This window comes from Passer domesticus, chromosome 11 (genome assembly GCF_036417665.1).
Source record: "Passer domesticus isolate bPasDom1 chromosome 11, bPasDom1.hap1, whole genome shotgun sequence".
In the NCBI taxonomy this organism is placed as follows: Eukaryota; Metazoa; Chordata; class Aves; order Passeriformes; family Passeridae; genus Passer; species Passer domesticus.
The window spans coordinates 33830270-33846009 of NC_087484.1; the positions used below are offsets into that span (position 1 = coordinate 33830270).

Sequence of the window (15740 nt, forward strand, 5' to 3'; positions counted from 1 at the left end):
TGCAAACACATCCATTAGATGACCAATTTCACCTCAGCATCTTTGAAATACAGGCAGTGTGCACCTCTGAAAGAGTACAGATTGATGATGTTTGGAAAGAACAACATCCATAAAGTACTCCCTTCCCAATAGTAGGGATACTAAAATGTATGTGCACTCAGCTGCCTGCTGTCTAGAATATTTGCAGTCCGTGGGAACAGAGGCGCTGTCAGGTGGGAAGGGTCAGGTATGGCTGTTCCCTGGTAGCTGCTCCGTGAGGATTGAGCCGGGCCCAGCAGGGCTGGCCTGTTCAGGCTTGGCTTGGTGCTGTCTCCAGGCAGCTGCAGGTCTCTCCTCAGGGAGCTGCAGAGTGCCCCTGTCCTCAGGGCTGGGGAAATCAGGGTGCTGAGACAAGAGGGGCACTGAGGGGTTCCCTCCTGGGCAGCGAGTGCTGCTGCTCAGCGCTGTCTGGCAGGGAGCGGGAGCTCTGCGGCCGCAGGAACCTGCCGCTGGCCGTGGCACCTGTGGCCCTGGGGAGCTGGGGCTGCGGGGCAATTGTCAGGTTTAGCCTGGAGCTGTGCCCAGCTGGGGGGCTGGGAGAAAGCAAGGAGCCCCAGGAGCCAGAGAGCAGGGAAGTCTCTGAGCCAGTGCCAGCTGGCACCACAGGGAACCCTGGCTGGGAGATGGGGCTGCAGGCCGCTCCATGGCGGGGTGCCTTGCCCGGGCCGCAGCGCCCATGGCCGACCCTCTCCTTGCAGTGACCTCGCAGACGGCCACTGGTGCCCAGCGCCGAGAGGAGCCGCTCCGTGGGCATGGGTAGAAGGACAGAGTCTCTCCAGACCCACAACACTCCTTGCTGGAGGCACTCTCCTTGCTCAGCAGCGATGACTGGTAAGAAAGGCCTTGTTCACTCTGTGTCCCTCTTGGCATTAAGGTAGGTTAGAATTGTGTCTTGCTAGTGCCTCTGAGCCCCTGAGAGCCCAGAGTGGACAAAGGGCACTCCAGAACAGTGAGAGGATAAAGATTTGAGAGCAGCCTTTTCTTGGCCTTGCTCTGCAGCACTGCTCCAGCTGCAGCAGCTCCGTGCTGTTTCCTCGCTTTGCCTGTTGTTCCATGGAGCTGCAAAGGAAACCTTGAGGGGATGGAAGAAGTTTTGAGTGTAGAGATTTGGGTGCCTTGGGCCACTGGCCCAGTGGGACTGAGTGAGATTCCTCTCTGCCCCCACTGCTGACAGCAATGGCAGGTGACAGCGTCTCCCTGTGACCTCCTGCATGGGAGTCCCAGAAGCAGCTCCAGGGAGTTCCTCCAGGGACTTGTGCTGTCCAGTCCCTCAGCCTGTCATTACTCCTGAAGGGCTCATGGCAGAAGAGAAGGAAAAAGAAATGAAATCCTCTAGGAATCTTGCACTTTTGGAATTCAACTTTTTCCTTCTCACTGCTTCATATGGGCCTGAGGTGTTTTGTCAATACTCACCATGTGTCCCAAAATTATACACAGGCAGAAGGAGGCCCAGAGGTGATAACCCTACAAATGTTAGGTGATATTGGTTTTCTTTTTAATGTCTTTTTGATCACTCCCTGGTAGATGCTTCATTCACACAGGGGTAAGGACTCCATTCACACTGGGATGAGCATGAAAAATCTGCCACAATGCATCTCCTTGTGCAGTCACCTTTGTTTTGTCCTTTCTCTTCTGCTTTCTCTTCCCCATTTCTCATGGGTGCCCTGTGAGGTGCAGAGAGCTTCTGCAGGTGTAGGGGGTCCAGATGATGCTCAGGGGTGCCAGTGGGATCAGTCGCCAGCCCTGTGCTGCAGCCCTGATGCCTCACATTCCTTCCTGTAGCTGAGGCCCTGCACAAAGTGCTGAGAGACAGAGTTGTTTGCACCTTTTAAATAACACGTTGCTGTTGTGGGGGTTGTTTTAGGTAGGGGGTTTTGGGAAAAGCCAGAGTTTCAACAGTTCTTGCTCAGGGGTGGAATCTTCTGGGACATCCTGGTGCTTTTTGGGGGAATATGTGAGGTGGAGTGGAGGGGGTGACAGAGAGAGGCCTAGATGGCAGAGGGGAAACTCAGCTCCAGAGTGCCAGTGCAGACTCTCAGTGCTGAACTACCTGCTGGGGCTGACAAAAAAGGAAAATGCCCCAATAACAGCTCGGTGGGACTGTGTCTCAGGGACAGGCACAGGGAGGTGACAAGAAACAGCAGTTTGGTCTGGTCTACAGCTTCTAGGAAGCAGTGCCAGGGGGGCATCATGTGCCAGAGATTTCAGAAAGGCTGTCTGCTTAAATGGCCACTCTGAAACCCCTCTATTCACCTCTTGGATTTGTGTAGGCTTTTGACAGCCACATCATCCTGTGGCAACCTTTTCCACAACTAAATTAAGTACTCCTTGAAAAGCACCTCCCATTGTTTGACTGAGCTGCCAGCCTGATAATCTCAGAGGGTGCTGCCTTGGGGGAGAGAAAAAAATCAATCTTCTGCCTTTCAGGGAGCTGAAGGAGAAGGGACTCTACAACATCAAACACCTGGCTGGGTCCCATTCAGAGGTCCTGCTGTGTAGACTTCATGACGTTTGCTTGGCAGTTACCAGCGAGGTGAGAACATTGTTCTGAATTGTCCCACATACTTCATACATGGTGTGTAGAGTAGGTATGTGCTTGTTCGTCTCCATGTGTGCTCAGGGTCTGCCTTCATTTCTGCTTTTAGACCTTCTATTTCTAATGTCTGTCAGCTATCTGTAGGATCTGTGGGTACATGTAGCTGTATTTACTGGTAAGTTGGGTATCTGACACATGTCTTTGAGTGTGGTGCCTTTATAATGCAATGTGCAAATGCAGAAACTGAGACACTAATGAGGTTATTTGCCAGAGTCCCAGTCTCTGCCCAAGCTGTAATTCAACACTGCAAATTGGTCTCTGGGTCTGAGCCTGTGTTTTCTGTTTCCTGGCTGAGTGCTTCAGCTGCTGGTGTTGTTTTTTGAACAGGAGCACCTGACTCTTCTATCTTTATGATTTGTGCTTTTATGATTTGAAAGCAGCCCTTGCTTCAGTTTTCTAATCAAAGGGCTTAAAATCAAAGCTGTGAACATTTTAGAAGGGTTAAGTAGAACACTTGAATGAAATATTTTTTTTTAGGCCTGCAGTAAGCAGGTGTGAGACCAGAAATTGGTGCCAGAGTAAAAGCCTTTCTGTGCTTGTGCTCTCCTGCTCTTACTGTACTTTGATGTTCCTCTGGACACAGTGGGATGTGTTGTCATTTTCTGGGACTTCTGTTGCAGGCAACTGGTTTTCTTTTCAAGGTGATTCTTATGTTTCCCCTCATGACTTGTCCAGGTGGCCAACCTCCGTTCCAAGGTGTCCTACTCTGCAATTGTCACTCTGGGAGAGCTCTTTGTGACCTTGAAGAAGAACATGGACTCTGAGGTGGATGAGGTTGCTCGGGTCCTTCTGCAGATGGTGTCCAACTCCCCAGAATTTGTTCAGAAAGCAGCCAGTCAGACCCTGGGGATCATGGTGGAGAATGTGACTCCTGCACGAGCAATGACTGCTCTCATGGACATGGGAGTCAAGTAGGTTGTTCTTCTTTTAGTGATATTCTTCACCTTCTAGTGTGTGGGAGGGAGAAGGGATGAGACAGAGAATGGGAATGGTGGGAGGGGAGGGTCCTGTATGCTGCATCTTCTGTAAACTCAGTGACTTCATTCTCCAATCAACGTCATTTCTCTCTTCTTGTCACCTGTTTCTGCCCTCCTGCAGCCTATTAGTTCTCAGAATCCCCGAACTTTAGAATATGGGGAGTTGGAAGGGGCCCATCAGGACCATTGAGTCCACTCCTGGCCTTGCACAGAACAGCCCAAGGGTCACACCAAGTGCCTGAGATTGTTGTCCAAATGTTTCTTCAACTCTGTCAGGCTTGGTGCTGTGACCACTGCCCTGGGAGCCTGTTCCAGTGCCCAACCACCCTCTGTGTGAAAAACCTTTTTCCTGATACCCAAATGAAAGCTCCTCTGACTCAGCTTCCTGCTGCTTCCTGGAGTTCTCCCAGGCTGTCAGATTTTCCTAGCTGTGGTGACTGGTGGGGAAGTGAAAGTGCCTGCAAAGGCTGAGGATAGAGCCTTGTGCTTTTGTGGCAAGAGGGACAATTGCAATTGCAGCTGTGAGTGGTGTTTGGTATTTCACAGCACTAACCACAGAGGCCCTGGGAAAACCATGTCTCCTCATGATGCCATTAGCTTGAGAAAGGAGGAGGGTACTTGCTGGGGTGTGGAGCACATGGGGGACAATCTGCTGGGTGTGGCACAGCCTGCACAGCAGGTGCAGCTCCTGCCAAAAGGACTCTTGTATGACTGTCCTGGCCATAGAACTCTACTTTCTATTCAAACTCATGTTTCATGTTAGCCTTGGGATGATGAATCACTTTAAAGGCACCTTCACAGCCTGACTGCCATGGAACAGTTGAAGCACATGCTGCCTTAAATGTTGGTGCTGGGCCTGGTAGTTCCCAAGAGACACTCTCTAGAACAGGACAGCCTGGCTAAACTGCCTGTCCCTCCTTTCCTCAGCTTTGGAATAGGGTAAAATATTCAGATGTATCCGTTGCCAAGCCTCACAGAAGAAACAGGCTGCATTGCTGGATATTCTGCAACTTCATGGCCCACAACATGTTTTCCCTGCATTTGTTTTTTTCCAAAGGTCTGCAGATTTGGGGATCATGGGTGGAAAGAGCCTCAATCCCGCTGCAGCTCTGTGTACTGGGTGCCCTCTGATGGGTCAGCATGAAGTGTCTTTAATTTCTAAATCATTCATGAGTAATCTATTTCCTTAATCTTTCTCAGAGTAAATACTGTGAAAGGAGCTGAGTATCAGAGAGTGCAGGGAGACTGAATTCCTCCCTCTGCCTTGCAGGCAGTCCTTCTGTACAATGCTAGCTTTGTGTTCACCTGAGTTCAGAACCTTCTAGCGGTGTCTAAAGTTGCAGGGAGAAGCCGGGCCTCCTTCCCCCAGCAAGGACAGGGAGCAGGCTCTGGCCAAGGCCTGTGCTGCTGCTGCTCCTTCTCCCTGTGCCCCAGGGTTTGCTCTCTCCTTCCCAGGAGCCGTCACGCCCAGGTGCGGAAGTGTGGGGCCGAGCTCCTCCTGTCCCTGATGGAGAGAATTGGAGTCACAAAGCTGGCAGGCACAGCCAGGGCTGAGAGGCTGGCACACGTGGCAGGGAAGCTTGCTCAGGACTGTCACCAGGACACAAGGTAATGATCTTCATTTCACCTCCTAAAACAGGAAAAGCCTTTTGTGCCTGGCTATAAAGGTAAAACCCCACAAGAGTGGAAACTGAAGGAAATATGAAGTTCCCTCACTGTGTGAATAAGGGTCATAGAAGCATGGAATATGCTGAGTTGGAAGGGACCCATCAGGGTCATCCAGTCACACTCCTGGTCATATGCAGTGACCCCAAGAGTCACTGCATGTGCTTGAGAGCATTGTCCAAAGGCTTCTGGAGCTCTGTCAGCCTTGGTGCTGTGACCATTGCTCTGGCTTGCCTGGGCAAATGGCTGTACTGGGTAACCTGAGGTTGGCTAGCAGAAATGAGCATTGCCAACTTCCTGTGGCTTGAAGGATTCTTTACTGAGATCAAAAGAGCTCAGATGAGCCAGTCCAACAGTTTTGATTGTCTTTAGGTGCACAACACAAAGCCAAAGTGTTGGCTAATATTCATTACTGAAGGATCCCAAACATTTGTTTTTCATTAATTTAATACATTCCTATAAATATTTCAGGGGTCTTTAGCCAACATATTCAGTCTTTCTGAACTTGGTCTGCAGATTTCTAGAATACTGTTATCTGTGGCTCAGTGACCTCCAAATTTCTTCTTGAAGAAAACTGTGGTTTCCCAGTGGCAAAATCAACCCAAACCACCAAAGTCCCCTTACTCTGATGATGAAATTCCCATTAATAGCTGCCAAGAACACCAGAGCAACTAGCTGCCCCTGTGCATGCATATAGTATAGAATAATCAATAGGATGCAGGAGGTGTTTTGTCCTGGCTTCCCTGCCAGTTAAAGAAAGGCAAATTATTGTGCAATGGCAGCAAGACACTGCTAATAGGCTCTGACAACAAAGCAGATGTGTTTTGCTTGTTCTCTGGGATCCTTTGATCCCACAGGAGCACACCCACAGTTTCAGAGTGAAATGGTATTTTTCTGTTGCCCCACATTCTCCTCTTGCCTCCTGTGTTCATCTGACAGCACTGTGCAGTGTCAAGTGGAGGCAAATCTCCTTCTTTGCTGAGTAGGTAATGCCTTCTTGTGCAAGGATTGCACATGATGAGTTTAAGGTATAAGCCTCTTCTGTTCACACTCTTCCTTTCTTTGTTCACTTTTCTTTCCTTTCCTCCCTCCCTCCCTCCCTTAGGCATTATGGACAGGAGATGGTGAAGATGTTGCTCAATCATCAAAAATTTAAAATGCTTTTGGAGCGATCTCTTTCCACCCATGACCTGGAAGATATTCTGACAAGAATGCAGAAGAAAGTAAGTGCTTGGCAGTAGAAATGGCTCCTTGGTGCAAGTATTGCCACTGCTAATATGAGATCAAACATCCCCAATCTGTCTTGATCTCATTCCTCTTCTACTGAATAATTTTTCTCCTGGGAATGAGATGTTAATCCTCAGCCTGTTCATCTGCAGACCACAAAGAAATTGATGTTATTAGGGAAAAAGTGGGGTTTGGAATATTTTCAATATCATTCACAAAGAAGAAAGGGAAAGAGAGCAAATGGGTTTACATTTAAGTGTAAGCCCCCACCATGCTCTCCCTACTCTGTCCCCAGTAAAGCAATTAAGTGAGAATAGTGCTTCTGAAGAGAACAGAGTCTTTGCAAAAGATACTGGAAGTAGTAGTACTAAAAATTTCCAAATTTACAAAAGATGGCCAAGTCAATCCTAGTTACTACAGTTACAGTCTTTTGGGAATACTGCCCTGCTGTCAAGCTCTGTGGAACTGGAAAAATCTTGGTGAATTCAGCAGCATCCAGTGGAAACCCCTTTGTTTTTCTTTTTTTTTTTTTTTGGGGGGGGGGGGGGGCGGGGATTTTATTTTTTTATCGACATTACAGAAGGGAGCATGCCTTTGTTCAGGCACAGGGAGAGTGAGTGTTGAACCAAATCCTTCCAACACAATGGGCCAACCCCCAGAGAGTCCAGATTTTTCTGTTGCTTCTGTTGTTTACGAACACTTGTTGCCTGCCAGTTTGCATTATTCCCATTTATGCTGAAGACTAATGAATTTGGGATTTTAGACTGCTGCTCAGTCTAGTAGCACCCATAGCCTGCCTTGGGCTATTGAAAGCAAAGAGTTGGCATCACTGAATCCCTGGGCTGTTTCCATCTGTAAGTTAGGAAATGTTTCCCTAAGCCTTGGTAGCAGTGATCCTGGTTCTAACTTGTGTTTTAAACAGGGAATTTCCTATTTTATTCTCTAAAGATTGATGGGGTTTCTCTATGTGTTTGTAGGGGATGGAAAACCAGAAGGCTGAACGCCCATCTGTCAAGGAGCTGGTGAAGAAGAGGAACGATGGCTCCAAGAAGCCCCAGGCCACATTGTCTTCTAGCAAACGGTACTGAGCACTTTATTCAGATGTGACAAAGCACATGACAAGCTTTACATGTCTCTTCCTTGGGAAAATCTTTCTGGCAGAGATGGCCAGTGCCACAGATTGTTCTCTTTCCCTACAAATGCTCTATGATAAAAAAATGTCTACTTCTGCATTACACTGAACACAACTTCTTTGGAGGGGTTTTCACAACTGAGAGACAAAAAGACCCCATTGGTTGCAGCTCAGACGATCCAGTGCAGTGGCAAGGGCAGTGGTATGGAGGCTGTGACAGGGCCAAGTTTCTGCTGCCTGACTTGGGACAAGGAAATTCAACCAGGGCTTTTTTTTCATCTGAGTGGAGTCTTTTCCTGATGGGTGTTTTGATGAGAAGTCTCAGTGTAGAAGCAGGATGCCATTCCACAAAGATGCAGTTCTCATGCATGTGGTTTGGCCTGGCTGAATCATGGTTTTCTTACCCTGAAACAGGATCAAGTTTGAGTAGTAAGTAGCAATGCAATTCCTGATCAACTTCAGGCAACAGGTGTCTCAATGTGGACTTTTTGTCTTGATATTCCTGTCCTTCATCTGATTTGCTTGATGGAGACAGCATGTTTGGTTTATTTCATCCTGTGCTGCAATCAGCATTTAAGACAGGAATTTGGTCCTTGCTGTCTCTTCACGGCAGTTGCAGAGCTACTTGTACCTGTTCTCCTCTGATCACAGAGGGGATTTATTTAGCTCTGTCACGCTCAGCAGTGGCAGGAAAGTGACCACATGCCTCAGTAGCATAGCTAGCATCTTTCCATGCTCATGGAAGAGACAGGTTGATCCAGGAGAATTGTTTTCAGGGGGGTTGTTAAGCTGTGGATCTAGTCTCTAGGGAAGCAAATGAAATGTGAGCATAGTTCTGGGGTGTCTGGCTTCTGTTTTTATCTCTGTGACTGATTTTCTGAATCCTTCACATATGACCCTGTTCATCTGTTCAGATGCATCTGAGCTATTTTTGCAGATTGTCATGCCTGGTTGTAGAGACACTTCTCCAGAGTGATGAGTTTCCTTATTATGAGACACAAACATCCCATATGAGGAGCCACTTAAACTTGGAAGTAGTGTGTCTCTTTCTCCACAAAGCAATGTGACCTGTGTGCCTTGGCAGCCATCTGAAGATAGATCAGATGCATCTTATCCTTGCTTTTTCTGAGTGAGCACTGGCGAGAATGTTCCTTGCAGATTGTCTCCCAAAATGATTGTCATGAGGTCCACGTTGTTTTTCAGAGCCTCATGACTTTCCAGCTTGAAATCACATCATTAGAAAAGCTACTGAAGATGTTTTGCTCACAATTTACTGAAGGTATTATCACCAACAGGTCCTCATTTGGTTTTATTTTCCAGGGTGAAATCTACCTCTGATGGATGCCTCCTACACCGTGCACAAGCCCAGGTCACGTTACCTCCGGTTGAGGAAGAAACGGAGCTGCTCCAGAAGCTTTACAATCTCCTGGAGGCCAAGGGGTTTCAGACGCGCATGGAAGGAGTGTCACTCCTCCAAGACCTGTGCAAAACCAGCCCCCAGCTCATCTCCACTAACATTGTCCAAGTATGTAGGGTATCTTCATTGCTCCTTTCCTTTAGCTCCTTTCCTAAGCCTGTAGCAGTAAAGTTAATTCAGTGTGTCTTGGCATTCCATCCTGGCTGTTTGGGACATGCTGGTCCCTCTTACCCAGGCAAATTTAATTCAGGTCCAGGCTTCAGGACAAGTTATTTCAGTCCAGCTGTATACGTCTGGCAGGAGCCTATTGATGCTGTTCATCAGATGATGACAGAATTTTCTGCTGGTGTGACTGCTGCTCTCTCCTACTCCCAGCTGGGTTAAGTGAAGGCAATCCAGCCACTGAAAGCATGGCAATTATTCTCTAGACTAAAAATGGGTTTACCTAGGGAAGAGAAGATCAGACTGGGATGGTTTAAACCCAGGGTTTTTTTAAGAATACTTCCATATACTCCATCTAGTCTTGCACAGGCACAACTCTGGCTCTCATTTCCATCCTTGTTCCTATTCCTCTTGGTAAAGACAGTGCTCACCCTTCTTGGGGAGTCTTTTTTTCTCCTTGGAAAAGGAGGAAAACAGCTAAGGACTCATCTCTGCCATCTCCTCCCAGTAGCTGCTTTTCCCCTTTCTCCAAGAAAAGGTGCCTGATGATGTGTCTGTCAAGGGACTGAACCTGCTCTAATGAGGGCTGTACAGCTCATTAAATTCCAGAAGTCTACCTGTTACTTAGAGAAATGATCTGCATCCTGGAAGAGTTGATCAGAGCCCTGCACTTCACCAGATACTGCCGCTGAGACAAACAAAAGAAAACTTAGATCTCCTCCAGCCGTAGTTTTGGCAAAATCCTAATTGCCCTCAGTACTTGAGGCAACTGTGTAGAAAACCGGGCATTGTAAACATCTGCTTCCATACTTCTAAAGCAAAGGTAGTCTTTAGCATGAATAAATGGAATGGATTTAATGATTTACAGATGGAGTGAAATACCATAGGAACTATTCTGTCCCCAACCAAACCTCTTAAAAACAGAAGAAAATCTTTCTAGCAGCATGAGGTTGTGCCACCATTCCAGTGAGTGGCCCACAGGAAAAGAGTGAAATTGTGCAAGCAAGTGCTGACCTGACAGAAAGGATCACTCTCATCTTTTACATTGCTGACTGCTACATCCACTCTTCAAACAAGGACATGTGAATCCAGCTTTCATGTTCTTTGTTCTCTTCACAGATTTTTGATTATTTTGTCCTGAGAATATCTGACAGCCACAAGAAAGTGAAGCAGAAGGCGCTGGACGTGCTGGCTGAAATCACAGGCGTCCTGAAAGACGCCTTGAACCCGGTGATCATTGGTTTGGTGGAAGGAATAACGAAGAACCTGAACTCCAAGGACCCCAGGGTTCGTGCCGCAGCTGTGAAAGCGCTGGAAGAATCCATTGCTCATTTAGGTAAGGCTGAGCCCTGGCATGGACTCTCCTCACCTGTGTCTCTGTCTCTCCGACACAAGAGAGTGCTGAGTGCCTTGATAGCTGCTGTTGTCTGTGGAAAGCTCCAGCTGGCATCCCCCAGAAGCTGTGCAGGTGCAGTCCTTATGCACCAGTCCCCCAACAGGCTTGAACGTGATCAGCATTTCCCAAAAGTCCCAGGAGCCCTTGGCTCTGTGCTGCCTGTCTGAAGAGCAAGTCCCAGACTACAGCTTTGCTACAGTTCAGAGGCAAAGGGGGTTTGGAGTTTGCTTGGGCCCCGTTTGACTTCCCAAATGAATAGCTTTGCTCTTGGCATGAAGGGAGAGTGACCCATCAGAGCTCCTGCAGAGCAGCCACCGGGAATGCTCTACATGATAGGCATTAGCTGCCTATTTTCCCCTTTTCTTCTTTGTCTTCTATTTTCAAAGGGGAACTTAGGATTCGCCAAGTTCATTTCTTTATAACAAATAGGTATAAACCCAGCTGTCAATGGTGCCCTGTTCCACATGTTGTTTTGCATGGGGCAAGATGTCTACAGCAGTTAGCTACATAGGCAAAGGCTGCTCTCAATTCCTTTGCCACACAGATTTATGTCAGCTCTGAAAATGCCACACTGAGGAAATATGCCTGAAAATAGGAGTGTTGAAGAGGCAGGTGTTCAAGGGGAGTTGCCACTTTCTCCTCCTCAGCTGCTCTGTGAATTCAGGAACTGCCTGACTCGGTGCCTTTCTGTGTCCCAAGTATGGGGTTCTTCCTTTTTGCTCTGGGATGCAAAACCATTTCACTACTTACATGTGACTGAACTCTTGATGTCCCTGATGGGCAATGTTTTAACATAGCTCCTGATACAGCAGACAACTTTGCATTTACAAATGTGAAAGGAGAACTTTTCTTTTGCAATTTAAATCCCTGCCAAGCAGGCTGGAAGGAAAGAAGAAAAGGATTCAAAAACCAGCAGAAATGTACTTTATTTTATAGAATGGGGTTGCCCCTACCCTTTCCCTCTGCACTGTCCTTTCTCCTATGGTCTCAGAAAAGTGAGCAGAAACATGTTTCACTTGTAGATAAGGTATCACTGCTGAAAGAGTTCAGCTACCAGTGGAATCAACTGAGTGGCCAAGCTCTGCTGGATGTCACGGAGTGTATCACAGGTATGGCCTCCCCTTCTAGGCCAAGAGGTCTTCCCAGGGAGTATTTACAGGCAATGCCTGTGAACAGACAGCAGAGTAGCTCCTCCAAACCAGGAGGTGCTGAGCTTGTCCCTCCAGCCCAGTGCCCAAGGCAGGTGTATTTGGCAGGTTTCCCTGGCTGCTGCAGAGCTGTGCAGCATCTGAGATGGGGGCAGAGCTCGGCCTCGGGGCTGAGCTCCCACCGGGGCATCTCAGAACCCAGCTCCAGGAAAGGGAGGGACTCAAAATACCCCAGCTGGCTCCTCTCTTGGAAGCTCAGGGACATCTGTCATCTTTTCGGGAAAATGGTGGCAAATGCTGTTTCAGGGGATCAGTTTGTTTTGTCCTCACAGAACTCTTGTTTTTCTCTTGGAAAGCTTTGAGGCTGAACTGTGCAGAGCCTGGGGTCACAGCTTAGGTCAAAACTCAACAGACGTATTAGAGGCAGGGATTTAGTGCAAGGCAGCCTTTGGGGGCAGAGGGGCAGAAGCAGAGTGCTGAGGCTCCCTGCCTGTGCTGCCAAAGTGGCACTGGACTGAGCATTTCAGGGTGTGCAAACACTGTCTGCCTGTGTCAGCACTGTCCCAAATGTTACAAATGCAGCTGATAATTGATTCCTCAGAGGTGCTTGCTATGTCAGCAATAGCCAAGGAATGGGAAAATTATAATCCCAATATATAGTAGAACAGACTATTGATAGCCTTGCTTTAACTGGGGCTAAAGCCACTGCTAATTAGGCCAACATCTTTGAATGCAAGGTTTAATACACTTTGTGTCTTCATTGGGAATCTCAAAAGGGCATGTTCAGCAATTGGGAATGTCAAAGGCCCTTTAAAGAGCTTTGAAAAAAGTAGATCTCCAGCAACAGGGAATTTAGTTTTACAGATCTTTTGATCTCTTTTTCAAATAAAGGAATGAAACATAAATTAGGACTACTTTAGAAAAAGTAGATGTTCTCTCTGAGATTCAGTAGGAAGAGACAGCTGTTCCTTACCTTCAATAGTCACCAATGTCTTTAATTGCATTTAAACTCAAATGAATTCCCATGTTAAAATGGGTATCATAACCCTTTTCCTGCTTAGCACAATTGGGGTTTGGGTACTTTCAGGAGCTGTTTTAATATTGATGACTGCCAGTGGATTAAAAGCATAGAGAAAATGAAGTCTCTTCCACCACAGAATAATAAATGGCTACTAGATAACATTTTGCCTGATCAGAAAATAAGAATGGTCTCCAGAGCTTTTCAGGATTTGAGCTTTCAGCCAAATCTGCCATGCAAGGAGCCTGTTGGTAGTAAATTTTTGTCTGTGTTTGACATAGTTTGGTTCAGAAAATGAGCAGAGAGCAGTTTTCAGAGACAATATGAGAAAATACTTGTGTTTTGGATGAATTTCAGTCCCTTGTGTAGCATTTTGCTCTCTCTATGCCCCTAGTTCAGTGGACATTATAAGAAAAAATGCCATTAAGATTGGGAGGGGAAATGGCATTAAAATGTGGAGATGCTCAAATGCCATAGCAATGGGGTCTGGATAATTCTCTAAGGCACCCTGAGGTTTGAAACAGCTGCTTGTTGGAAGCCCCAGAAGCATTCTGCCAAAGACACCAGCTAGTCACTGATGTTTCCAATCCAACTGTCAAGCAGCAGCCATCTCTGGTGGGCTGGAGTTTTGAGGTGTGTTCTAATCCTGCCCTTTGCAGTGTGCCACTGAGCAAAGGGAAGAGCCAGATTAAACATATGGCACTTGACATCAAAGTTATGAAAATGGAATCATCCCTTTTATTGGAAATCCCTCCATTTCCTCTCTACGGTGCTTTTCCAAATCTTCAGTGTGGGTTTAGACAACTTCTTAATGGAAATAAAAAGCAACTGGACATTTCATTCATTGCTCATGCAGAAAGTGATTGTGCAATAATTTAGTAAAGGTACAAAGTCTGCCACAGGGACAAGGCTGTGGTTGGAGAAATTAGTCCTGAGGGGTTGGTGGTTCTGTTTCCAGGATGATCAGCTGCTTTGCCCGTTTGTGGATCATGGGGCTCTGTGCTATTTTGCTGATCTTAGCCAGAAGGCTTCCAGTTAGCAAATGCAGAGGTAGATCCCTGTTTGCATTGAGGCTGGTGGCTGAGAAGCTGTGTCTCTCTCCCGGCAGTGCTTGTGGAGTGGGTTTATGCCAGGAGCCCTGAAGTGGTCCAGCACGACGCCCTGCCCGTGCTCTGGTCCTTCCTGGAGAACAAGGCGCTGCCGGTGCGAAGCGCCAATGTCCGCACTGTGGCCACCAAGCTTGCCTCTGCCCTCTACAAGGTGATGGGCACCAAGCTGAAGAGATGTGCTGCCAGCCAGCCTCCACATGTGCGGGAAAACCTCTCCAAAATGTTGGGCTGGTGAAGGCATGATGTTCTCCAGAGAGATGACAACGTGCTGAGTTGGACACCTCCAGATCTGCCTTGTTAGCTGTGCCAAAAGAGACCAAATGCTAAGGAAGGGTGTGCACCTGCCCCCTCTCTCTCCATCGCCCTTCCTAGTCATGGCATGGGGGGCCTGAAGCAACTCCAGACCGAGGACAAAGTGAAGGCTGATCATGGCTCAGCCTCACACAGAGGTGAGGGGGAGCTGGGCCAATCTCTGGTGGGAGGAAGGGTCTTGTGGCAGCCCAGAGAGCCTGTGCACATTGCCAGGGAACAGCTGTGCCCTGCATGTGCCCCTGCAATGAGCTGTGCTGCTGCCAGTGCCTGTGGAGCTGGAGGGCTGCTCAGCTGTGGGGCAGGCAGAGGAGCAGGAGGGTGCATGTGCAGCTGAGCCACTGCTGGAGAGCACAGGGCTCTGGGCTCCCTGCTGTCCCAGGGCAGCCCAGAGGCCAGGGTGCTCCTGTGGGAGCCCTGTGGAAGTGGGTCAGGGTTTTCCCTTGTCCTGCCTCAAGTGCCTGCCAGCAGGAGCATGTTTCCCTGTGCAGCTCTTTAGAAGTTTGCAGGATGTCTGTCCCATGAAATATGGAGCTTTAGCTGCTTTGGGTTTGCATTGTGGCCCCTGTTAAACTTTGTGTCTCCATTTTGCAGATCGGACTGGTTACAGTCTTACTGAGAAGGTTCCTCTGGACAATTCCCATGGTGCCTTACCCACAAAGTCCTTGCCTGCTGTACAGAAGAGCTCTCTTTTCTCCAAGTTCAGGAAGAAGCTGCTGCCTGTATGAAGATTGTTTGAAGAATAGGATTTATATGTTAGGTTTTGTAGTAGATATACATATGTTCTGATCCTTAGATGTAGTTTTGAATAAATGTGTTTTGATTGTACCTTTAAATCTTGATTACATATTTTTAATTTTATATATTTTATACTAATGATGAAAAAAAAGTAAATAAATAAATTAAATTTAAATAAACCGGGAGAAGAATGTTAGACCAGGTCCTGCTAGCCTAGAGATGGTGGGAGTGCAGCTCACTCAATGTGCCAGTGTCTCACCACATCCTTTCCTCCTCACTGGGCCTCTCCTCTTCCTCTTTGGCCATGTTTTCTTTGTGTCATTTGTGCTGCTCTTTGTTACTTGGCATTATGACAGGGCCACCTGTTGACTTATTTGGGGGACAATGGATCCACAAGATCCTGTATAGTCAAAAGCTTTCTACATAGGTGTGTTCTGTGCTCAGAAAAAGCCTGAGCAAAGAAACAAAGAGAAATGTGCCCAAACCCCAAAGCTTTGCTCCTTTGCAATCTCACACAGATCTGGCTCACAGGTCTTCAATCACAATTTCATAGGTAAGAAGAATTCGTGTCTTTCACTGGGAAAAGATGCACTGATTTGGAAAAAGCATCTGTATGTATATTTACCCAGGACAGCAGCCCAGCTGTGTTGTTTGCACCTTGTTTGCAGAAGGATGAGTGCACTGGGAGGCCAATAACAAGTGACAAGGGTTCCTCAAATCTGTACTGCAGCCTGGGTGCCATTCAGCCCAGAGCTAGGGGACAATTTGTTCATCATGGAACAGTGCTGGACACTGAAATGAATTCCT

At 47.5% G+C, this 15740-nt stretch overlaps 1 protein-coding gene across 2 annotated transcripts; it reads left to right on the forward strand.

Annotated features, from left to right (window-relative positions):
* Window positions 1-781: 781 nt before the first annotated feature.
* On the forward strand, window positions 782-14358 carry LOC135278354 (TOG array regulator of axonemal microtubules protein 2-like). Of its 2 annotated transcripts, XM_064384913.1 has the most exons (8): window positions 782-870; window positions 2467-2572; window positions 3311-3546; window positions 5068-5220; window positions 6383-6500; window positions 7482-7585; window positions 8957-9161; window positions 10335-14358. In XM_064384913.1, exons 3-8 carry the CDS (start codon window positions 3389-3391, stop codon window positions 10776-10778), a joined length of 1182 nt encoding a protein of 393 aa, XP_064240983.1. In that variant the 5' UTR covers window positions 782-870; window positions 2467-2572; window positions 3311-3388; the 3' UTR covers window positions 10779-14358. The 2 variants fall into 2 exon arrangements, with proteins under 2 accessions (XP_064240983.1, XP_064240984.1); XM_064384914.1 differs by lacking the exon at window positions 782-870 and having other exon boundaries at window positions 2191-2572.
* The last annotated feature ends 1382 nt before the right edge of the window (window positions 14359-15740 follow it).